Source organism: Phyllobates terribilis, unplaced genomic scaffold (genome assembly GCF_046119375.1).
Source record: "Phyllobates terribilis strain yellow unplaced genomic scaffold, ASM4611937v1 Scaffold_3__8_contigs__length_932513732, whole genome shotgun sequence".
Classification (NCBI taxonomy): Eukaryota; Metazoa; Chordata; class Amphibia; order Anura; family Dendrobatidae; genus Phyllobates; species Phyllobates terribilis.
Genome location: NW_027362763.1, coordinates 390,913,882 through 390,940,281, shown reverse-complemented (window position 1 = coordinate 390,940,281; position 26,400 = coordinate 390,913,882). Strand labels below are relative to the sequence as shown.

At 36.0% G+C, this 26,400-nt stretch overlaps 1 protein-coding gene across 6 annotated transcripts in view; it reads right to left on the bottom strand.

Annotated features, from left to right (window-relative positions):
• Nucleotides 1-26,400, bottom strand: part of ADGRB3 (adhesion G protein-coupled receptor B3) — a 1,321,417-nt gene that overhangs the window by 97,047 nt on the left and 1,197,970 nt on the right. For 4 of the 6 annotated variants that reach the window (XM_073675494.1, XM_073675496.1, XM_073675499.1 and 1 more), the window contains 6 exons: nt 21,328-21,478; nt 16,099-16,168; nt 14,015-14,081; nt 12,005-12,090; nt 3,170-3,268; nt 2,634-2,805 (listed from right to left, as the gene is read on the bottom strand). In XM_073675494.1, the coding sequence (XP_073531595.1) occupies nt 2,634-2,805; nt 3,170-3,268; nt 12,005-12,090; nt 14,015-14,081; nt 16,099-16,168; nt 21,328-21,478 (645 nt within the window). The remainder of the gene's footprint in view (nt 1-2,633; nt 2,806-3,169; nt 3,269-12,004; nt 12,091-14,014; nt 14,082-16,098; nt 16,169-21,327; nt 21,479-26,400) is intronic. The other 2 variants (XM_073675497.1, XM_073675498.1) reach the window with 1 other exon arrangement.

The following is a 26,400-nucleotide window of genomic DNA, read 5'->3' as shown; positions in this document are numbered from 1 at the left end:
ACAGATTCCCTTTAAATGACGCTATTGAAAAGTGTCAGTCAGGGAAAGATGTATATACCCCACGATGTGCAGAGTCATTTAAAGGGCAAAATGATGAGTGGGGCGGGACATGGATATATTAATGTAAATGTTATGATTAGAAAATCACCACGGGACCTTTAAAAAAGACATACCATGATTCATTTTGAATTATTTCAAAATAACTTAAGTCATAAGTAAGTCCCAGACTATGGCAACACAAAACAAATGTATTCATTTTTTTCCCCTGTCATTAAAACCAGTAAAACATAAAGAAAAAAAAAATACCCAGACAAGAATAGTGGAATTGCATTTTTTTCATAATCTTCACCCCACATGCCTTTTTTCCTATTTTGCAGTTTTATAAATAATATAATGGCGTCCTCCAAAATTACATTTCATTAGGCAAAAAAAACACCACATACCTATGATAACGGAAAAAATTATTAGGGCTCTTGAAATACGAAGAAGACTGAGCAAATACAAAAAATGACTGTCGGGAGTGGATTATCTGAATTACTCTTGTATTGTTGTTTTGTATTTTACATAGAATTTATTCTACTATTCTACTGTTGCATGTGGAATCCGCTATACTGTGTAAGTGTTAAATGTTTGCACCCACATTAGGAGCTGCAGCTTTTCTTTCATAGCAATATCAATCTGATGAAGTCATCTGCATATTCTATATAAACTTTAATATAGATTTTTCCACCTTGCTGGATTTTTATGTGTGCCATGGCAAACAACAGTCTCAAGCCATCTGTGTACTTTTCAATCCTGAAAACTCTGTTTGCCAAACCAGGTATTCAGGGAGTTCACTTAGCAGCTAGGCATCAACCCAGCATTTACATGCCAATAAATACATTTTGCTGCTAGCGGTATTGATGATTCCATACTGCAATTTTCTCTTCTTTTGATGATAAACTACACTTGTTTAGTTATTTGCAAATCATTCATAGCAGAGATCTGTTTCAGTGTTTCTTTTTGTTAAAGTGAACCTGACAGCTGATACACGCTGATCCATTATCAGTTTGTATCAGACACTGGCTGCATAATTTCAGCCAGGTATGTTTGACTCTGAAACGATGCGGCAGGACTAAGCCACATGGGAGACTAGTTGGAAAGGCGGTTTCCTGCTGCTCACTGCCAGTGCCTTACAGGTCTCTCCCTATACACACATGCAGGGAGAGACCTGTCCATCATTGGCTGTGGGTTGGAAGAAGCGGCCTGACCGACTAGCCTCCTGTGCGGCTCAGTCTCCATCAGCTTTTAATATATGCTTATAATAGCATTCCTAGCCATAACTAATTGGAAAGTACACTCAAAGCATACTTTACACAATATGGCCCCGATTTATCATTTGCCATTTTCTTTTTTTGTATTGTGGCATTTGCAGATGTTTTTGAGCCTATTTCTTCAATATGGTTTATAAATTTGGAACAAAATAAAAAATGCTCTGTATTTTGAATTAACCATTTTTTTGCGATTTTTAGCACAAAAAGTCGTAAATCCTTAAAAAAGAAAGACAACAAAAAAAATTACACAAAATCATAAAGAGAATAAACCACAAATACTAAAGCCACTAAAAACACTCCAAATTACACTAGAAAACTGGAGAAACAACAATGATGAATCAGGGCTTATATGTTTTTTTTTTCAATAGTAGTCAACAGCAGAAATTCAACTCAATATTCATTTAGTTACATATGTCCAGGCTATACATTCGGTGAAACAATCTGAATGGCCCCAACAAGTATAATACTATGTTATTTGTCAAATTTATGAGCCACAAACAAAGGTGATAATTGCCTATTATTTAGCCATTTGGTTCTCAGAGTTTATATTTAGCTGTATTATTTTAAGCTTTAAAAGGAATCTGTCAGCAGGTTTTTTGCTATGTAATCTAAAGACAGCATGAGGTAGGGGTTAAAACACAGATTTCAGTGATGCCTCTCTTGTCAAGCTATGTGGTATTGTTTGCTTGCAATGACTGTTTTAGCACTAGCAGCTTATCATTGTTGGGATGCTGCAGAGCCTGCATGCTTGTCCAACATGCCCCCTCCTGTGATAGGCACCTTACTGTCTATGGACTTTGCAGATATAGAGCCTGGTGTGGGAGGGATTAGCTTTCTCAGCTCTGCTTCATTGCTAAATCTAAAAGCTGTGATTGCGCCAGAACGGCTGAACCCAGTAATCTAAGTCATACATCGTTAGGTTCAGCTTCTCTTTGCCTATGTCAGGCTGCTCTCAGATGAGGTAGCTAAAGCCCGTTGACAGAGCCCATTTAAGACAATCCATACCATATAAGTGTATTTCACTCCAGTATATACAGTAAAAAATGAAGTTATTCTTCAATTTCGGAAGTATTGTTTTAATTATGTGAATACTGAGCATGTGATATACTCATCCTATGCTAAATTGAAATCCAATAAAGCTGGAAAGTTAAAACTGATTGATGCATTCATGACTATTGATCTGTGGCAAATACAATTCTTACATTTTGTCTTAGTAAAAGTCTAGAGCGAAAGAGTTAGTTAAAATTGACAAGTAAGGCTGGCGTGCAGCAGAAATGTAACTAGTGCTAATAAAGCAAGCAAGGAAAATTATTTTCTCACCTCTCTTCGTAAAATGCAGTGGACCATCACAATGACAAATCCTTGTAATGAATCAAACACTGCAAAGAGTATCTGAAACAATATCGATCTCTTATCTGTCATTGCCAGAACAGCGGACATCCACGTCAAAGCCAGGAGTGGGAGGACAACGCAAGAACTCCAAAGGGATGCCCTATTCAGATAGAAATAGTCGTTTGCTGAACCAGATTGTGCATTGCAAAGAATTATGATACAATAATAATTAAAATTAACAGCCAACACCCTTCAGTGCCGAGATGACCTGTGGATTATTTATATGGTATTTAACAATACTAAACTAGAACACCATGCAACTGAAGGGGTTATAGCTGGTGCGATTTTTTTTTTTTTACTTAATTTAATATTTTGATGCTAATGTTTTAAAAACAGCAAAAGAAAAAAAAAAAAACATAAAAGACATTGTATTATTATTAGAAGAACACAAATTGTATCAGGCTATTTTCAGACATGCACGGTAAAAGATTTGTAACAAGAAGATGTAAATGATTTAGACTAACATGGCATTACTGGCGGTGGTGGCTGACAAAGCTGTTGTTGAAACTACTCCACACTTGGCACATTTGAGCGTCAAACCGCTATGAGGCTCACTCATCTGACTGCAAACAAACAGAACACCCACAAAAAGAACAAAGTATTCAATTGTCACCAAAATAATTGCTGCTGTAGATTTCTTTGATTGTTTTTAAATAAGGTCTCATGCATACGTAACATGATGAATGCATCGATTTGTTTAATAATGGATTGTTTTTTGGTAATATATATATATATCGAAATAATAGTTTGTGATAACTACTATGTATACAAGAAGGATAATTTCATTCATGCATGCAGGACTTGTGTCTCTCTTTACAAAGTGAGAAGCTCCCATTTTGCAAAAGTAAAGCAGTTGGATATACATTGAGCTTAACAAAAGCAGGTGCTAAATCAGACATATGATGACAGTCCTATATTCAGGCTCAGATGGGCTATTTCTTCACATTGTAAAATGTTTATAATGATTGAACACTTAGCAGAAGTAATGATATCTAAATATGAATTCAAGCTATCCCAATTGCATAAACACAGTTTTAAGCATAGCCTGAATGTAGGATTTAGGTGAATGAAATATAATGGTCTATCATAGCTGAATATGGTTCTTGTTTGCTAAACAGTGCAGAAGCATCAGTTCACATTTCATATACAGATGTGTCCTTCTTCACCTGTCCTTTTGGCTCATCATATCCTGAGAAGTGTGGCACATGTTTACCTACTTTTTAAAAAAAATCACAATATTTTGCAATACTGCACTCTGTCACGAAAAGTTTATGCTGTATGTTCCTATGTGTGGCCACTGAATCGATGTCATACGAATTGCAGTCTGTCAATCGTTTTGCTGGTATGTTACGTCATTTATTCGGAGAAAATCGAGTGCTAAACCAAGCTCAAGAAAAGGTAAGGGTAGACACATCTGTATAATAACAACTTTCTACTAAATAAGAACAAAAATTCACAACAAATTATCATATTTAGTGATTGTCTGCTCAGTTACACATACTGGATAACCACAACTATGGCATACGGTTTTTATTACCTGCAACCCTATTATACCTCCTGAAGATTCATTGCCTTGGTTTTTGGCTTAGTTACATAGATACATAGGTAGAAAAAAGACTTTCAGATGTAGCCATTCTTAAATTAACACACAAGAAAGATATCAAGACACAGAAAGCTAACTTAATGGAGCACTCTGGCATTTTTTTTATAGCCCCCTGTGTTAGCAATCAGCAGCGTGAGTACATAAAAGTACTTATCTATCACTGTCTTTTGCCATTTCCAGCACTGCTCTGATCCTCTCCTGCAACCTGTGACTACAATTGTGAGCATCTGGCTCACAAATAGTTTGTGTGGACCAGAAGTCACTTTCATAATGTAAGTCTATGAGACTCAGAACAAGGCTCTTATAACTTCCACTAAAAAATGAACTAATGGTCCGCTGCCTGAGCCATCAAGTCAGGTCACATAATGCAGAAGAGGATTGGAGCATCGCTGCAAATGGCAGGAGACAGTAACCGGTAAGTATTTCAATGCACTCACTACAAACACAATATTAATTGCTAATAAAGGGAAAACTTGAAATAGTCCTTTATCATAACAAAGCCATTGGATTTGTATTGTTAAGTGTCAAATTCCACTGTTCCTTCCTGGAATATCTTTCTGCATCATAATAACTTTGTGATTTTAAGAATAACTATATCCGTAGGTCCATCAAGTTCAACTTTTCTCAATCAATTATACATTATCTAGTCATAACCCACAATGTCATTTGTTGGGAGAAAAGCACCCAGACCATTTTTAAATGCTGATATAATGTGTGTCATTGCTAGCTCTGATGGTAAAGAAGCTATTACAACTGTAAAAATCCCTTTCTTAGTTAGATGCTAGAATCACTTTTTCTCCACACGTAATGAATGTAACCTAGTCCTTTGTAAGGTTCCCAGAAGGAATAAATCATGTGCCAGCCCTTGACCATACATGTACTTATACATGTAAATGATGTCCCCTATGAGACACCTTTTTTCTAAGCTAAACAAGCCCAAATTTGCTAACCTCTTTTATAAGACAATGCTTCTTGTCTTATATCAACTAATACTAGCGGAATTGGCTCCATGGGGAATATAACCTATGTCACTTCCTGCTGCTATAAACACATTTCATAAGTGTGTAATATGCAAACTGTTTGACTTAATTGGTACTTTCAACAAGTATTTTTATTGTTCTTTCCTCATTATAATTCAATGATAAAAATAAAATCAGAGAACAAACAGTTGTAACTAATTAGCTCAATGTTTACTGTACACAATACAGGATTAAAATATGCAACACATTCATCCAAAATTCTATTGCATGACAGTAGACCACAGGTGGCACATTTTGTGAATTATATCATTGCAAATGACAAATAATCACTTTCTACCGGGAATTCTTTTTTTCTCCAGCTAATTTATATACTGGCTAAATGTGCCTAATTTTATGATTACTTTAAAAAATGCATCATTTTCTCAGTGGTACATTTTTTTTTAAGAAAGGCAATCAAAAAGTAGGCGTCATTAAAGAAAAAATCAGTAGTTTAAAAATTTACATACGATCAGTGCGGGGATACGGAAGAAAGTATTTCTCTCATCAGTTCCTACTACAAGTTAAAGGAACACTCTGGCAAAATTGGAACATTGTGTGATGCCTCACATGAGCCCTATGGAGGCAGAACATTACACCTGAGTAGTGATGAGAGAGCATGCTCGTCACTCGAGCGACATCGGGATGCTCGGGTACGCATTGAGTATCGCAGGTGCTTGAGCGCCGTGCTGGAGCTACAGCATCAGCATGTATATCAGGCAATCCCCGCATGTTTATGGGCTGTCTAACAGCCGCGAAACATGCGGGGCGGAGACTCGAGCATAGCGCTCAAGCACCATGATACTGGCTGCATACTCGAGCACCCCGATGTCACTTGAGTGGCTAGCACGCTCGCTCATCACTACATCTGAGGTCTCCATTTTTTAGATCCCTGTCATGTCCTTTCAAGCTATGCACTAGGTATAGCTAAGTATATATTTTGACTCATGTTTCTTTTTAAGATTTTATTTTACAACAGAATAGTTTGGGGCTCATTTATTAAATGTAGTACAAAAAGGGGGTGTGCATATTAGTTATCTTTAATTTTCAGAACAACTCACTGCTAGAATTTCAGTGGCTGTTGCAGACACCAACTTTGTATTTTACTTGCAGCATCTTTTTATTAAATGACCTCCATTTTACACTGTTTAAAGGGAACCTTTAAGGAGGTTTTAAACCCAAATCTAACATCATCTATGTGAAGCATCTGAAATGTTGATTATGTCTGTATATTTGTATTATAAGTCTATTGCACAGTCTTCTAGAAATCCGTCGGCATATGTTTATGCAATGAGCTATCAAGTGCAGGGGTCTTGGCCTGCACTTATAGCTCTCCAGCCTCTCTCCTTTTTTCTCCTCCTGTTGTCCCCACTGTTTCTGACTGACAGGTCACTCTGGTTTGTGACCTACTCTCCCACCCAAGATCTCGCACAGGCACCGTCATTTCCAGTGTGGCGGCGAGAGGAGAAAGAGAGAAAAAGAGGCTGATGAGCTGCGATTTTATGCCAAGCCCCTGCACTTGTGAGTTAATTTGCATAAACATTAGACCCATGAATTTCTGGAGTGAAGTACCACTGATTAAGCTGGCCATTATTGAGGGGTAACAGTGTGCTCTACTAATGGAGCTAGCTTCAGAGCAGTACTTACAAGTTCAATACATAAGAGCTTGTAAGCACTGCATAGGATTGACCACCTTTGCTAGGCCAAAGTGGTGGATGATGTATGCAGTGAGCAAGAAACAATAAAAAGTATAACATTGATATGCTGAGGAGCAGAGTATAAAGACTTTAAATAAATTGGCATTATACTGAAGACTTAATTGAAGACACACTTGTTAAATAATAGTAGTATCCAAAGGCATATGACTGGAGTGGGGGTCGATCATGCGCACCAGCGCTCTATTCATTCTTATGGAGTTACATACCTGGTGGTCCCATGAAGAATGAATGGAGCAGAAGTAATGATGATTTACCACTGCTATAGATAGATGGAGAAATGAGATTTCTCGGGAAAGTGGAGATCCTAGTAGTCAGACCTCCAGTGATCGGGAAGTTATCGCGTATCCTCTAGATAGGGGATAACATCCAAACTTGGGAATACCCCATTAAGGCTGTAGTTGTTGAGAGCAAATAAGGAAGAATAATATGTGTAACATGAACTATGTGAAAAATAGGTATGTTTTTAAAAACCATACTTTTAAGGAATGTTCATTATTACAAAGTAACTGTTAATAGAGAAGGATAACTGCAAATCTCTTAGCAGAAGACAGGTGAAAAGACACACAGTATCCATAGCAACAGACTTTAAATTTAGTGAACAAATGATAAATATAATTACACAGCAGTCGATGCCGATAACCAGATAACCTATTGATGATCTCTTTTCTTATAAGGCTGGTGATATAAGTTGTGGATGCAAGAAAGTGCCAATGATTCCGCGCTCCTCCGAGTCAAAAGAAGGGATGCAATACCCAGTGCTTGGTTAAGAGTCCATTTATTTAGAAGCTAAAATCAGACGCGTTTTGTGGACGTCCTGTCCACTTCATCAGTGCATAGCTATTTCTTGTATCCACAACTTATGGTACTCGGACCCTTGAGGTTTGGTGTCTCCTGCAGCACTCCACTATACCATCATATGAGTTGTGCAATTCACAACTCACCAAGGTGAGCATCCTTTTTCCTTTATAGCACTACTTGTCTGTTTAACAGCGCTATTGGAGCCTCCTCTCCATCTTATTGAAGGCTGGTGAAATAAAATACATCCATTCATTTGCTCACACAGCACATTCCCCAGAAAAAAAAGGTACCGTAATTTAGAAATATTGGTATTGTTTTCTCGGTTCTTTCAAACAAGGGGAAGGGTATAAAATCTCGGTAACAATGCCGACGATTTTATTTGATTTCAGTTGTTTCAGGGAAGATGAAATAGTACGTTATTTTACATATTAATGTATTTGTATATATACTTAGATGAAAAAATAATACCCCTCAAATGGTTTTGCAATTCTCTCATCAGGTGTCGTAATTAAAGTATTGACCAGAAAATAACATCTAAGAAAGCCTAAATGTAATAGAAAAGAAAGCTTTGATAATGGTTTTCTAATGTTGCAATTATACTGTGACCCCCATGAAAGAACACCTGACATCAATCTGAAAATCCATTGAATTTGCCAAACAATTAAGATTAATAGCTTCTGTAGAGCCTAATTAAAAAAAGAAAGGGTGTTTAACAGTTCGGTATATAGACATGTACTAAGAATTAAGGTATTATGAGTCTTTCATGAAGATACAAACTCTACACTACACACAATACATTGGGATGATTAGTTACAGTGCTTTTTTAGTGTTTTTTTTGTACAAGTTGCAAAACAATGAAGTGATTTAGTATTATTCCCCGACTTGCAGAAAAGTTCTAACTTTTATTTTTAGGTCTTAAAATCCCAATGGATTTGCTGTGGTAAATGGGTGAAAATCTGCTGCAAAATTCGCATGTTAATTTATTGCACATTGTTGGGGCTCTGCTATGGAAAAAAGTTTACATTGATAGAATTTACCTTTAAACCCTTCACCCCCGGGTGATTTTCTGTTTTTCATTTTCGTTTTTTGCTCCCCTTCTTCCCAGAGCTATAACTTTTTTATTTTTCCGTCAATATGGCCGTATGAGGGCTTGTTTTTTGCAGGACGAGTTGGACTTTTGAATGACACCATTCATTTTATCATGTAGTGTACTAGAAAACGGAAAAAAAATTCAAGTGCAGAGAAGTTGCAAAAAAAGTGCAATTCCACAATTGTTTTTTGGGTTTTTCATTTACCATGTTCACTATATGGTACAATTAAGCTTGTGATATGATTCTCCAGGCCAGTTCAAGTACGCAGATACCAAACATGTGTAGTTTATTATTTAAGTGGTGAAAAAAAATTCCGAAATTTGCATGAAAATAAGTTTTTGCGAGACCTCTTACGTTCTTTTTTCGCGATCTGGGGCTAGTTGATGCCTTATTTTTTTGCAGCTTGAGCTGATGCTTTTACCGATACAATTTCGGTGTAGATAAGATGTTTTGATCGCCTGTTATTGCATTTTATTGCAATGTTGCAGTGACCATAAAAACATAGTTCTGGAGTTTTGATTTTTTTCTCGTTACACCGTTTAGCGATCAGATTAATTTACTTTATATTTGATAGCAATTAGAAAGGAGTGTAAGAAAAAATTATATATGTAGATGTGTCTATTTAGCCATAGAACCTATATGTATGACACATAAACTAAATGCAGTATAAAATATAACATTTATTAATGATAATTTAAAAGTACATAATAAAAATAAAAGATGGGGAAAGGAGTCACAAAAAAGAAAGGCCACAGAGGTAAGTATCAGCAATACTAGGATAAACATGCACGAAATGAATATATCAACCAATTCTCCACATGAAGTGTTAAAATGTTATATATGCAGATAATAAAGTGAAACAGTGGTAAAGTGCAATGTGCTAGTATACTTCCCACAATATTGGATGTATACCAATGTATACCTGGATCCAACGCGCGTTTCGCCGGAGCTTTCACAAGGATATCCTTGTGAAAGCTCCGGCGAAACGCGCGTTGGATCCAGGTCTCACGGGTCAGTACCAGCCTAAATATGTAACACATGCCCGATCCTTGCACACCATTCTCACCTTGTTCTGTTACTTTTATATACATCCAATATTGTGGGAAGTATACTAGCACATTGCACTTTACCACTGTTTCACTTTATTATCTGCATATATAACATTTTAACACTTCATGTGGAGAATTGGTTGATATATTCATTTCGTGCATGTTTATCCTAGTATTGCTGATACTTACCTCTGTGGCCTTTCTTTTTTGTGACTCCTTTCCCCATCTTTTATTTTTATTATGTACTTTTAAATTATCATTAATAAATGTTATATTTTATACTGCATTTAGTTTATGTGTCATACATATAGGTTCTTTATATATTTTTTTAAATGTATGCTTATGAATTTATTTTTTATTTTGAATGGGGCAAAAGGAGGGTGATTTGAACTATCATGTTCGTTTAATCTTTTTAATATTTAAAAACTTTTTTTTTTCAGTTTTTACTTTATTCAATAGTCCCCTTAGGAGACGTGAAGAAGGGATCATCTGAATGCCTGTGCAATACAGCAAAAATCATGATCTCATATGAGATCACAGGAGATTCACAATGACATGCGCCATGACAATCCATCGGCGCCCTGCGATCACATGACACGGGTGCCGATGGGAAAGACATGTGACGCACTTCCGGCCAGCTCATGTTAAATGTGATTTGGACAGTGGCAATTAACTTGTTAGCAGCCGTAGGTCGATGCGCCGGATCCTGCATCAAAGTCAGGGACACATGTAGATATACATGTCATTGGTTGTGAAGGAGTTAAAGAAGCACTACCAATAAAGGGGTATTTCCATCTCCAAGATGCCAGAGATCCCTAGAAGAAATTCCTACATGTTGGGACATTGCAAGGAGGAACAGGACACCCAATGATGTCTAAGTGGTTCTATATTAAGTTTATGGTGCTGGTTAAGAATATGACTTTGGTTTTTCCCGATTGGCTCTAGTTTCTGAGATATTTAATAATTAATTCATTACAGTAGAATTCTGGCTTCAAAGTCACTTTTATAGCATTGTAAGCCTACTACTTGAAATTCAAAATAGTTATATGGGATATTTCATTACCTAAGACACCATTAAAGAGTCAAAAGACAGACCAAATGTTATTGCATTTGTTATCACACACAAGTCGCATTGGGGGAATGCATTATTTTCATGGATAAATTATCTCAAAAACTAGAACCAATTCAGCAAAAGTAATGGGATTTTTTTAATTCGGCACCCTCAAAATACCTTAAATCCATTCAAAAAACCTTGGCACCTAAAAAAAATTTTTTGTAGACCTGTGTAATGGATACAATGGTTCTTTCTCATTTCATTGACTTTCAAGTTTATTTTTACTGGAGTGATGTAGTTTTAACTGCTGATAATTAACATTAATGGTCAACCATGTAATACATAGATGGGCTGGGTTTGTCTTTTTTTAGTAACTCAGTGCCCTCAGTAATAGAGAGAGATAGTGACTTGAAAAGACCCCTCACTGATGCCCATATGCCAAAATAGGACATATAGAAAGGTTTTTTTTTTACCTCTTTTATGAAATTGTGATTGCAACCAACAGTCATACTAGGCACAACAAGAGGATGCATTCTCATTGGACAATGTAAAGTTTCAGACAGTTTTAGCCATTCTGATGGAGCCATTCTCTGGCAGATTAGCAGTATCGATTGATTTGGTTAAATTGTAGAAACTAAACTTTAACTCTGCTTTATTTAAATGTTAATACAAAACCTAAAAAACATATTTTTAACGTGACTCCAAAATCCACAGAACTGCATATTTTGCTTAGTCATCACTACACCCGCTACGGTCATGTTGACATTTCAGTTTATGATGATTCTGCACTTTTGTTTTTAGACTTTTGGTCGTTTTATTAAATCACATCTATAAACATGAATGAAATATCAGCTTCTTAATGAGGCATGCAGCTATGTAATAACTACAGAACGAAATTAAGAAAAAATAAAAATGCCAAATGAAAAAAAATGTGATTACAAGTGATAACAAACTTTCAGAATCAGCTTACCCTGCTCTGTGTTTAAGCTTTTTATCAAGGATACCATCTCTTGAAACAAGTTTATTAAAGACCAAAATTCCAATTACCATGTTGACCTGCACAACAAAAAGGTTATTTAAACACAATCCCCATTGACACACTCAGCACATGAGAATAAAATGATTAAAAAAAATTAACAGATAATTGAATCTATCAAATTATCTGTCATTAGAACTTGTAAAAATAGTTTTTCAATACTTAGGTCTCTAGTTTCTTGTCTGCCAGTATAAATCTTACACTGAACATCACCTTGCCTAATTGCTTGCGATTTGTGCAATGTCTATTAATTTTCAAGCCGTGTCTGTCAGATACTTTGTAATGAAATATTTATAGAAAAAAATAATATTCCGACCAGACTTGGCACAATCTCTCATGGTAGTTTATTTCCATTTTAGAGATACAGATGTGCTGTTTGATGATCACACACCGGGGAATTTTATGCATAATTTGAACACTATTTATTGGATTAGTTTGCACATGAGATTTTGAACAGCACAGAAACTGGATATAATACAACCCGAAACATTCTTTATCACGTCAGTTTTTGACATTGAACTTTTTTGAACCCTTCAGTCTTCTCAAGAACAAACCTACTGCTAGGTGTGTTGAAAAATAAAACAAAGTAAAAACAGTCATATCTCAAGATGAATATATTTTATCTATCATAGCTTTATAGATCTCAAAGGAAACATCATCACATTTGTGTTTTTTTAGCTTCAACAATGGAAACAAGATCGGAAGGCGCTCAATATTTAAAGCATATAAACAACTTTGGGAGACTTTTTTTTCACTTAAATGCATTTTTATATTTTTGAAATGCATTAAAGAATTTAGCACTGTTTGACTTCTACAGCCTTTATGTATCACTTACATGGCTGTAGAATGAGTTGGATGCCTTTTATATGGCTCGCTCACTTGTTTCTGTACATTTATGCGTGATTATTTTTTTTGTATTAGTGTAACTCCTTTGTAAGATATTGCATATCTAGTTTAGATGAGATATTGCGAGATCTCTTCAATTTTAATACAGGATCCCATTGCAGGACAGGTTTGAGAAAGGAGGGGGTTCTCCCAAATGTCAGGATGGACATTTAACTATTAAACTATTACACTGACTTAATAGTTTTTCTTATAAAATGTCCAGTTGCAGGCCTGTTTACATAGGGGTGGATAAGGCACTTTCCTATAAGAAGCAATACCTATAGGTGTTCTATCTCTCTTTCTATTTATAGGAAGAGAAAGAGAGAGCGACATATAAAAACACATATTAATTAATGGCACTACATAACAAATAAATAATATATATATATATATATATATATATATATATATATATATATATATATATATATATATATGTTGCCTTTACTGATAACACTTTCATAGTGTTGAATTTTCTATGGATTGAGTTATCAGTGAGTCAGTCAGTAAGCTTGTTATGTCGGTAGAATTTTTATCTCTTTTATATTTATTCCTATGACTTTCCTCTAAGCCTCTAAGCTGATTTATCACAACAAAGATCCATTTTGATATGGTTATAAATCAGCTCAGAAAAAGATTCAGAAAAAGAAAGGTAAGAGTTAAGAACTTGTCGTCAGAACTAGTTCACTCACTTCCAACACTGAAAATTCATTCTGACGCCAACTATGAACAGTGATACATAGTGGTTGTAGAATCCAAATGGTGCAACATTTTTAATGAAACTCTATGAATGCGTGTTAGTAAAGAAAAAGAATTCAAAGGTATTTTCTGTTATAACCAAAAGGTACCTGTATTAAATTAACATTCAATAAGTGAAATCACCCATTTTGCATACTGAAGATGCTGTCAGTATCTTTGTTAAGTGCTTTGTTTTTGTCACTTCAAACCCATGAACCATATCAAAGATATGTATATTCTTTTACCTTTTTTACATTTATGACAGTTAATACACTCTTTAATGCACGGCTAATAACTAAACTAAAAAAATGTCCGGTTTACCAAGACAACAGCAGCAGCGGGTCCAACAAAGGCATACAGAAGACCTCCTTCAAGTGACAGCCAGCAGCTGGAAATAAAATGAACAGAGGAAATAATATAGAATGTCCTAAAAATGTGATGGGGAGACTTGGAAAGCTTTGGCCATGTCCCCTCCTGGGTATCTCTGTCCACTTTTCTCGACACTTTTCAAGAGAGAAAAGTTACAAATTACAGCGCTCCTTTACAGGACAAAATACTGGTGCAAATTTATTGATACATTTTTTAATATGTTCCATCTTTTTTTTATTTGAATAAACTATGTAAATAAATGCTAGGACTTGTATCTATAAGGGTGTATACACATGTTGCGTTTTTTTATGATTTTTTTGTGTGTATTTTTTGTAGCGGAAAAAACGCAGAGTTTTATACTATCAGCAATTAAATGGAATTTCTGAAATCTCATACACATGTTGCTTATTATTTTTGCCTTTGCCAGTGTCACATCCCCTGATGACGCCCCACATGCGGTGAAACATGTTGTGGGGACTTGTGCTATGAGTACAGTTTGTCCTACTCAGCCATTTGAATGAAGGCACCCGGGTGCTGCTATGTGTGTGTAGAAATACGAATACCACTATAAAATAATAAAGCCAGATTAAGGACAACGTTTTTTTTTTATATATATATATATATATATATATATATATATATATATATACATATATATATATATACATATATATATTTATATAGATATATATAAAATCAAATATGAAATAAAAGCTAAGTTTGATGGCTTGTTAGAGAGGGGTCTCTTTTGGGGTTCTCCCCATTTTGTAAATACAGATTTGCAGCAGTATCAAATCTTAAGTATTTCAACTCTTTTAGCTTTTTTTGCAGTGTTTTTAAAGTGTGTATTTTATGCAGCGTTTTCCCTGCTGAGAGTTGCATTTCGATGCAGAAACTTCTGATGCAAATACTTAACATGCGCACATACCATTAGGCTGGACATCGCAGTTTCAGCACGTACCTTGTTGCATGGACCGGCCCCCGGTTTTCTAACCCAGACTTCACAGCCTTGTAGGAATATATCAGGCTGACGAGTTTGGATCAGGAGACCGCCGTCGGTCCATACATCAAGGTAAGTGCATAACAAAGATTTCAACTGAATTAGGAATTGTGCATCTTACAATAATGAATTACAGATTACAGCTATTAAACTATTATCATTTTATATCAAATTGGCTATAAACAGGAAAATATATCCCAAAGACACCAATGCACATGAACATATTAACTTATCTATGATGCATTGAGACCCTCCTATATACTAGTGGTGACATTTTCTCATAATTGATCCTGTCAGGAACATAAACATTGTGTATACACTGTTCTCCTTTTATATAAGACCATGATGGAAGATGTTTTACGTGATTAATGAGCGCTTGCTTTGAACAGAATCATTCACTTCTCTCCTGAGGAAGCCATAAATAGCTTAATTCTAACCACAATCCATTATCTGCCATGTTCTTGTCAAAACTGGCTAAAGTATTGGTTTCATTAATCTATTATATATGTTTTGTTTAGAAAGATAAGTAGTGATGATCTTACGTTATGTCCAGAGCAGATACTCTTTAGGCAACATTTGGTTTTGGTAATGCTCTAGATAAAACCAATGAACTTTTTCAAGTAATATCATGTAGAAATAATGCAATTATGTGGGAGCTAGTGAGCGCCAAAAAATATACATTAGCAAAAATTATGGACAGATAAGGGGGGATGACAATAGATAAAAAGGGGGGGGAATCAGGCTGCACAAAGTTGGCTTGCAGTCTTTACCATGGACACATATGAGTAATGGCGCTAGAGGATATTTTTAATGGAGATAATCTGTAACATTTTTCTTTATATTTTTCATACAATGGAGTAAGAAAAATAATTGTTGTAAAGGTGTTCACTACGTATAGAAAAGATAACAAGATGCTACACTTGGAAAATGAAACGAACTCCAAGGTAATGTACTAATAAACTAACAGTGGTTAAAAAGTAAATTTATATCAACAGAACACAACAACCCATATTTTTCAAAGGGTCAAGTAACTTACTAATGGGGAGTTCCATATCCCTTTGCTTTGGTAAAACCCATTGATATAGCTACGACCAATGCTGGTAAACCTGAAGGCAATAAAAAATGTACTATTATTGATAAATATAGGTTAAAATCAAAGTATTATAAACTTAACTTCTGCAAAAAGTACAATTTAACTAACCAGAGCAAGTGAATTAGACATATTGGCCTAGATTCCAGGAAAACAGTTAAAGGGTTTGTTTCCTTTCAGAAAACGTATTAGTTACAAAAATAGCAACTTGAGTATTACTTACTCTCAGCATGGCCAATGATGGCTCTATGCCACTGCCCCGGTATCTGTTGCTTGGCTGCATTGGTTACATCACGTCACATCAAGTCACAAAAATCAGCACGTGTAGAAAGCACAAGCCGCTGATCACAGTGATTACCTGCAGAGCTGTCGAGATGTCACCACTGCGGCCAAAAAGCAAAGACTGGGGCAGTGGCTGAGAGCCAACGCTGGACTGGGAGTGGGTGAATGATACTGTTCTCTTATTTATAGATAACTCAGCATACGGCATAAAGTTTTCCGAAAGGTGACAGCCTTTTAATACTTTCTAACTTATCCCAAATATATTGGCTACTGTTGCACTGCAAACTCTTACAATTGACTAGAATAGAAACCAAAAAGTTAATTTTCTGCAGTGGTTAACTTGACACTTTATTCATCATATCACAATGAAGCACACATGACTAATGCTGTATTAAATGACGCGATAAGGTTTGCTGCATCATGCTGCATTATGGTACATATGGTATGGTATGTCTTGAGCTTTATCGAGTTAACATTTGTTGCACTCTTTTTGGGTTCAGTTGTATCGAAAAACATTGACTTTACATTAAACTTACTTAAGATAAAGGTATACTGACATGTATATAACAGGCATACGTATGCCAAAAGGATAACGGACGCTCAGTATACGCATATACTGTATCTGGCAAGCGATACTTTAGGTGTACACTAGGCATGCATGTTCTGATCACTGCTGTTTAGTCAATTAGATGCAACTATCAATGTCTCACATCAGCATTTAAGTGGCTTGATCAGGGGGAAAGGGGTCTAATGGCATCCATCAACCACCCACGATGCAAGGCCCCCATCACTACCATCCTGATGCTCCTTTGAAGCTAGGGCTGCGCTTGGGCTTCATAGAAGAACAATAATTGTGCCAATATTTTGTGTAAGCAAAGAAGCAAGTTCCATTCCCTATGTAGAACTTAAAAAATATTTAAAAAAATTATTAAAACATATGCTCAAAATACTGAATAAACTCCCCTTTAAAAAAACAACAACCCTATTTAGTATTGCTGCATTTGTAAAAGTCTGATCTATCAAAATTTAACCCTTATGGACGGTCAACATCATAATTATAAAAAGATAAAAATGCCAAAACTACTGTCTTTTGGTCGCTGCACTTCCCTCAAAAAATGCAATAGAAAGTGATAAAAATATCTTACCTAAAATATCTAAAATTGAGCCAATAAAAACTACAGCTCACTACACAAAAACAAGCCTTTGTTATAGCTCCATAGATGGAAAAATAATAAAAAAAAGGTGTTGGTCTCAGTAAATGGCCACACAAACCAATATTTTAAAAAAAAAAATCAGATTTTTTTAGAACAAGTAAACTTTTAAGACTTATACAAGTTTGTCATCTCCGTAATTATATGGACCATTAGGCCATTTTTGTTGCAAATTAAATTATTTAAAAAGGAAACCCAAAAACAATGGCTGAATTGTGTCTTTTTTCACAATTTTTCCTACATTTTTAATATTATATAGTATAATGATTGGTGTCATTACAAACGACAACTTAACCCCCTCACTCAAAACAAGCATTGTTATGGCTATTTTGAATAAAGAAAAAATTTGGTGGGCTCTTGGAAGAAGGGGAGGAAAATATATCAATGCAAAAACAAAAAATGGCTCCAGTAGGAAGGGGTTAAATATGGCTAGAGAACGAGGACATTTTTTTATAATTAAAATATCTTCCTAGAATACTCATTCATTCGGGGGCATAGAGGTAAAAGCTTTAGTGCCAGTCTACAAAAGTGGTTCTGGTCTCTGTTTCAAACTCTACCCAAAATGATTCTGCTTGGAACTTTGACGACAAATCAGAAATGGATAAATGCACATTTGGACTTGTCAGCTTATTGGAAGCAATCAGTTGTTGGCCTTTCCATAGTTGAATATTGGATTATTCCATGAATGATAATGTAAATTGTTCTGCATGCATATGAATTGGTTACAAATGCATTTTTAATAATGATCCAGCTACACAATGCACTGTATTAAATGATATATGAGCCGTGCAGATGTGGTCATCTATTTGCCAGAAATGAATAATTTATCGCGCAGTATATTTTTCAAATGCTGTTAGATTTCAGCGGTGGATAAATTACACAGAGGTTGCTAGGTTACAACTGTTATCTTTTTTTTTGTCACAGGGATTAATATGTAAACTAGACTTGCAGACGTGTTCTTTTTCCTAAGATGCGGTTCTTGTTTCTTTGGTTCTGTATCCATTAGATATATGTCATCATTATGGATTATAATTATGGATAAATGATTTGTTTATGCATGTCGTTAATCCTTTTTTTGGATGCTGTTTTTCATCTTTTTCTTTGGAAAAGGGAAGTATATTGACCTTGAACCGCATTTTACCAGAAAATCTAGCACATTTATTCGAGCACAATGTGATGTAATCAATAAAATCAGCAGGTCGGAATGATATTGTAGTTCCCCATTATGTCGTGGAACTTGCAGTTTTTCTATTTGTTTAAAAGTACAAAAGTGGAAAAATAGAAAATTCAGGAAGGTTTTATGGTTGAAAAGAACAATTCAGCACCTGGAGACTTGGAATAAAGAAAAAAAATAAACTGGCATACAGCGCATAAATGAATGATTCATACTACACAAAACTGTTTTCACAATGTTAACCATAAAACCAACCATAGATAGAAAGACAAATATAAAGATGATAGGGAGATATATAGATAGATAGATAGATGACAGATAGATAGATGGATAGATAGAAATAGTAGATATATGATAGACAGATATGATAGATAGATAGATAGATACAGTAGATAGATAGATAGATGATAGATAGATAGATAGATATGATAGATAGATAGATAGATAGATAGATAGATAGATAGATAGATAGATAGATAGTGTTAATATTAAAACTTCTGTAGACCGCATCGTCTCATCAGCTCTTTCTGCAAGTCGCAGTCATGAAGTTGCAGTCACCCCAGTCACTGCTGTGCAGGTTTGAATGCAAAGCGTCAGTACATTTGTGATTGTGGTGCTAAAAATAATGGCTGCCCCACTTTTGATTTGCATGAAAGAAGAACAGTGGTCAATGATTCATTAATTTTGTGGTCTGGTGCTGATAGTTATCAAAGACTTTGTGCACAGTATAGCGAAAGTGTTTTGTTTCAAAGAAGTGTGTATTAGGCTGTGTGCCCATGATGCGTTTTTAAGCATTTCCGCAGCGGCAATTCCGCGGCAAAAACGCTTAACAAACGCTTGGTAGAAGATCTCCCATGTTCCCCAATGATAATCTGCATGTGTTGTGCACATGCTGCGGAAACTTCCGCTGCGGATTATCATTGTGGAAAAATCCGCAGCACTACCAATTATTTTGCGGAAGCGCTGCATTTTCACCGCCATTGACTTGCATTGGAACGCATGGAATCCGCATCACTGAATCTGTACATGCGGATTCCATGCGTTTCAATGTGCGGATGGTACCAGGGTTTGGAGAAGAGGAGACTCTCCTCCAGACCCGGTTACCATAGTACCTGTAATAAAAAAGAATAAAATAAAAAATATACATTATACTTACCTTCTGATGGCCCCCGGTGTCCTTGTCTCGGCTTGCCGGCAGCTCGCGGTGGACTCAAGAACCTGCCATGATGTCATTTAGTCATGTGACGGGTCACGCGACCGCTGACGTCGCGAGCTGCCGGCAAGCCGAGACGCATTGGATAAAGACACCGGGGGCCATCAGAAGGTAAGCATATATTTATTTTTTACCATTCTTCCGGTCACACAATATAAATCCATGCCGGTTGCATGGATTTAGATAGTGTGACCAAGATGACAAGACCTTTCCAAGTGATGCTAAAATCGCTTGGAAAGCGCTTGTCAACCCGCATGCGGAAATGCATGTGAAGAGCGCTTCACTTCCGCATGTCCCTGGCAGGAAAAACGCATGTACAATCCGCATGTACAATCCACATGTACAATCTGCATGTACAATCCGCTTGTACAATCCGCATGCGTTTTTTTCTGCCAGGGAGATGCAGAAATGCTCTGGAAAAAATCCGGAGCATTTCTGCATCGTGGGCACATAGCTTTAGTGCATAAAGAAGGTCAAGGAAGTGGATGCCCGTCCATGTTCACGACTGATGACAACAGGGAGCATCCTAATCTTGACCCACTGGTTAATCATGTATTTGGACCCCATGAAAGAAGCCTTATAAGGAAGGACGAAGATTGACGTCTGATGAAGAAGTGAAGACAGCGGAGCATTCGCGGCTTACAGCTCCGCCGAAAACATTTTTTAATGATGGAATACAAAAGCAGCCTGTTGTTGACAGAAGGACAAATTGTATTGAAAATCAGGGAGATTGTCAAAAAAATTGATGGATATGTCTTTCCTTAAAGTTGATTACAATAGATTATACGACCTTCGTGCAGATAATATTTGACTTATATATACATGAATAGTACAGAAGATTACTTCTCATGTACACTTGCCACTATAATGTATAGCGCCATAAACGTCTTAGCAGTGTGTTCTGCACATGACTAATCCTATCTTGACAGGTAATGCACAATAAATATGATGTCTTACCCACACATTTCATTGTGGAATAATTCATTATTACTACCACTATAATTTGATACATAATAAATAATCACATTTTAGCTGCTCAATGACAGAATGATAATTCAAACATGGCCCAGTTGTATACAATTTAGTGTGTAGACTGTGTAACAAAGAGAAGTATATAGAACATTTATGTTACACACGGTGTTTGCATCATATAAAACCACAAAACGGCCTGTGTGCTTTGGGCGCCACAATATCATTTTAAAGTGAATTATCTTCCTTGTATTTAACAGTACACATGAGACACAAAATGGAAAAGATAAGCATTGAGTTATTTTTCACTCTGTCTTGAAACATACCCCAACCGAGGCACAGAAACCGTTTTCTTATAACTCTTGTTCTAATTTTCCCGGTGACGGCCATGTATGACTGCCAGGCTTCTGTCAAAACCCAGCAGAAAGACGCAAGGAAGAAGAAGTGTAGGAAGGCTGTGGTCATGGTGCAAATACCCTGAAGAAAAAAGTGCAAAGTTAGAATTACTATATTAGACACATGACAGCTAGGAATTGCTGTGTTGTTTAACACTTAAAGTATTGAAAATAGTAAAAACACAGTAAATCACCCAAAGAAATGACTTTTGTGTTCGGTTATTTCAAAGGTTATACAGACGTTTATACAAAAAATTCATTGTTAGCATGAAAGACCATACAAGCAGTAGCTAGAATTCCTGATACAGAGGGTTAGACTTTTTTTTTAATGCCATCTTTTTTAACGCCATCACATTTGGGCAATTTTTCATTTTTGTGCTCTTATTTTTACTCCTCCTCTTTTTCTAAAAGCCAAGATATTTTTATATTTTCAGTCGACACAGATATATGAGAGCTTGTTTATTGCGGGGCGAGTTGTAGTTTTGAATGACACCATTCATTTTACCAGGCAATGTACTGAAAAAGGGAAAAACATTGTTAAATTTGGGGTGAAATGATGAAAAATATGCAATTCCATCATGTTTTTTGGAGAGTTTTCTTTTATGGTTTTCATTCTGTGATAAAAATTACTTAGAAATCTGATTCTCCAGGTTATTACAGTTAAGATGACACTTGCACATTTTCTTAACTAAGTGGTGAAAAAAATTCAAAATTTTATAAAAAAAACGATTTTGGTTTGTCACCATTTTCTGAAAGCTGTCAAATTTTTCCCAAATTTTTACTTTTCCATCAATGAAGCTGTGTGACAGCTTGTTTTTTCAGTGGCAAGTTGACGTTTTTATTGATAACATTTTCAGGTCCATGTGATCCTTTGATCACGTTTAATTGTATTTTTTAGGGAGTTGTGGTGAATGAAAAATTCTGGCGTTATTATTTTTCTTCTCGTTATGGTGTTTACTGAGGTTACTGGGTTAATTAATATTACATTTTGACAGCTCAGACTTTTACGGGCATAACAATACTAAATGTGTTTTTTTTATTCTTTATTTTTACTGGAGGGAAAGAGGGGTGAATGTTACTATTTTTCAATTATTTTTAACATTTTGAAAAAACTTTTTATTTTAATTTTGTTCTTTTAGTCCCTTTTAAAGGAGTTGTCTGGGCATACAATATTGATTATCTATCCCTTGGATGATTTTCTCATACGGATACATAGAATTTGTTACAAAGAAAATTGGCATGTTGCATCATGGAGGAAAGGTTGAAACGAGGAAAAATAAGTAAATATCGGGTGAGGGGGTGTTTTGTTTTTTTTGGTCAGTAGTCTGATGGCTGATTTAGGGTCTGGTATGTGTGTCCGATATGGGTTGGAACCTATTTAAATGAATTACATGAGGATACAGGAGCACTTTTTTAATAAATCTTGGTGTTGTAGGAGAGCACGTCACTTGAGCTGTTAACTGAATTCAGCATTGCAAAGTGTCATCGCCGTGAGAGACTTGATAATGATTATTTAAAATCTATGAGTAGAGCAGCCTATGCTTAATGATGTTGTCACTTTCCTATTTGTCACTTTCATTTGTAATGAGCTTCTCTATTCTTAGACGCTAATCAGAACTCCTGAATCATCAACTTCCTTTCAATGTAACTTTTACGCTACTTTAACTTTAGAATTTTTCTTACCATATGTCGTATCAAATAGCTCTTATTTCTTAACTGAATGAATAATATATAATACAGTCTAAGATAATTTTTCATGTTTATATATTTTATAAAGGATAGAGCTAAGCTTAGTAGTGTGCAACCTGTGGCATCAATGGATGTTAATGAAATACAGCAAAACACATCTACTACAGAGGGCACCGGGCCATAAATGCGGATACAATCTCCTATATACTTCACTTAGTCAAACTCTGAAATAGCAGCAATAGTGAGTATAATAAAACTTAGCTTTTAATAATATTAGATAAAAAAGACACATTATCACATACTAAAGTTAAAATACCCCTCTGTTCCCAGTTAACGGGTACCAACTTCAGGACCACAATGGTGGACACTGAGTCAAAAGAAGTCTCAATCACTTAGCACCAGGCTCAATATTCATGTGCATAGTGCATGTAGAAAAAAACTAGACGGCTATAGTATAATACCAGATATACATGTGGTTGGCATATCAATGATGAGTGTAGAATTAATGGAACACTCTCACCCATTTGTTTCATCCACATGGAGTGTATGAGGTTCTTCTCTTAAGATGTCGCTTACAAGATCCACATCTGATCAGAGAAAGGCAGCACCTGGCCTAGCCCTATTGCCCCAAACGACTCCTGCCCTTAAAGGGCAGTCCACAGCTAAACCTGCCTGGTTTGCCCTACAATCATCCTACATGCCGTCCGACGCATTTCTCCTGTAATTGGTCTTCAGGGGAGATCTTATGCACTTACTATATCCATGGGTAGTGGTGTCCAGCTGTCTAATATTGACCCATATTGGTCAGAATTCAGTGTGTCATACACTCCGTGGGGATGAAACAAATGGGTGAAAGAGTTCCATTAATTCTACACTCATCACTGATTTGCCTACCCACATGTATAGCTGGTACTATACTATAGCCGTCTAGTTTTTTTCTACATGCACTATGTAGATGAATTGGACGACCGCATTATTATTATGGGACTATCTTTCTAATGGCTGTGATATGCGAAATGATAGTAGTAGATCCATTTTGATTCTAAAAAAATACCTTAGGTTCCATTTCAAATACTTTCATATTCTTTGTCATTTAATAACAAAATATGAACATCACTTTTTCTATTCTATTTTTTTTTTCAAATTGTCAACATATTTTTCAGCCACTTGGCTTCATGCAATAGCGTTGTCTACATCCTACATTAAAATGCTGTTTTGTGTATTGTTTTCAAGGGAAGTTACTGGGAGCAGGCTGAATATTTGCTTAGACATCTGGTGGCATGACTAACATTTACAGCTTCCCACAACCATCAGGAAATCATTATCAGCAACACTGATTAGAAAGGTAAATGATGTCACACATGGAATATTCCAAGAAAAGCTTGTGGCTATGTTTGTTTCTATGAGTCACATTGCAGATATAACAAATCCTTGCTTTGCATAAACCGTAACCAACATTGTACTCAACCAAAGTTATCATTCACACTGCATTTATTGTATCATAAATTACTATGTTATCTTACATTATCCTGATACTGGCTACAAATAAAAATCTTAATTTTCTAAAGGCACACTTAATTCACTATGAACAAAATATGTCAGTATTTTGTTAACTTTTTTCATGATCAATTACAACTTATCATGTTTAAGGGATTGTTTCTGCATAAAGACTGATTGGTATGAGTATGAATATGACTTAAAGGGGTTGTGTTGGACTAATGTATGGATTGTATACTGTAGAATAGGTCATATATTTGAGATTGGTGGGTGTTTGACACCCAGCACCCCCATATTTAAGTCAATAAAAGAGGAAAACCTGGAAAGGACAAAGAGCGCAATAGGGTCTTATCTGGGTGTATGTTTGGAAAGGAATATGCACTGTCATGCTCACCTGATTGGGTTGTGTGCACACAACCACTGAACAGGACTTAGGCTGCAGCACACCCACGAAGAAGGAATCAAGAGCCCTGGAAGCAAATGGGTTAACCTGCGCTGCCGTTGAAGGATGATAAGGAGTCAAGGATCAAATTCTGCCGTTTATTGGTCAACGCGTTTCGAAGTTTCAAACTTCTTCATCAGGACAAAACCACTGAAGAAGTTGGAAACTTCGATACGCGTTGACCAATAAACTGCAGAATTGGATCCGTGACTCCTTATCATCCTTCAAAGGCAGCGCAGGTTAACCCATTTGCTTCCAGGGCTCTTGATTCAAGTCAATGGGAAATAAACTGCAGTACTGGGCAGTCACTAAACAATATATGGAGATGGGAGTTCTGCTCCTTACACTGCTTAGATCTGGCCAATGTCATAGCAGACATCAGCTGATTGGTGGGGTGGTATGTCTCAGGCTCACATCAATCTCATAAGGATAAGCCATTAATATGTTATTCCCATTCAACCCCCCCTTATGATGCATTGGTGATGGGAAAGCATCATAGGCACTATATTTCGAGCAATAAGTTTAAATCAATGATAAGGCAAGTAGATAAGAGCTTGCTTTCTTAAATGTACATTTTGGTATCTATATTTATGTAAAAAAAAAACTTTACTTGAGATGTTTCAATCACAGTGAAGGTTTCCTTACAAATGATCATTTGTACGATCGTTCATTCAAAACACTTCACATTGTTATCCTAAGATTAAACAATGAGATGTGCTGCTGACAACTGATGACTTTTATGTAATTCTAAATGATGCAATCACTGACAATCAAATTATTGTTTTTTGTTGGATCCCTGAGCAATGATAAAGGAACAAATTTTTAGGCTCCTGTTGGGTCTGTTCAGCTATTTTTCTGAGGCTGCATAGTTGGCTGCTAACTATAATTAAAAAGCAAGGTGGAACCAAGTAACAAAGTATAATCAACATTTGTGTGAGAAAACCCCTGTACTTGAAATCAGTTTTAAGGCTTAAATTTGACCTGAAGGATGCAATAGTATGAGATAACAACTGTTAAATTGCCTGTCATTTGGCGCTTCCTGGTGGTCTTTGTTTACTTTGTTGCAGAGACGTTGTCCTGTCTACCCCATATGAAGAATGCAGCCAGTCACTGGCTTCTAATCTGTATGACACTAGACTGCTAGGGCCAGTGATTGGCTGCAGCTGTAATAGGGGTAAAAAGGGATGTCGAGTAAATAAAGACTAACTGTGAAATCTGGAAGCTTTATACTGGCTGCAGATTTAACAAGTGAATAAAGGTTCTTTAATATGCAAATGGCCTCTTCAGAAAGAAAGAGAGCTAGAACTCTAGTGCCACCTAGTGGAAATAGCAATTGTAAAAGTCAATATCGACCTTTTAACCAACCTCGCCATAAG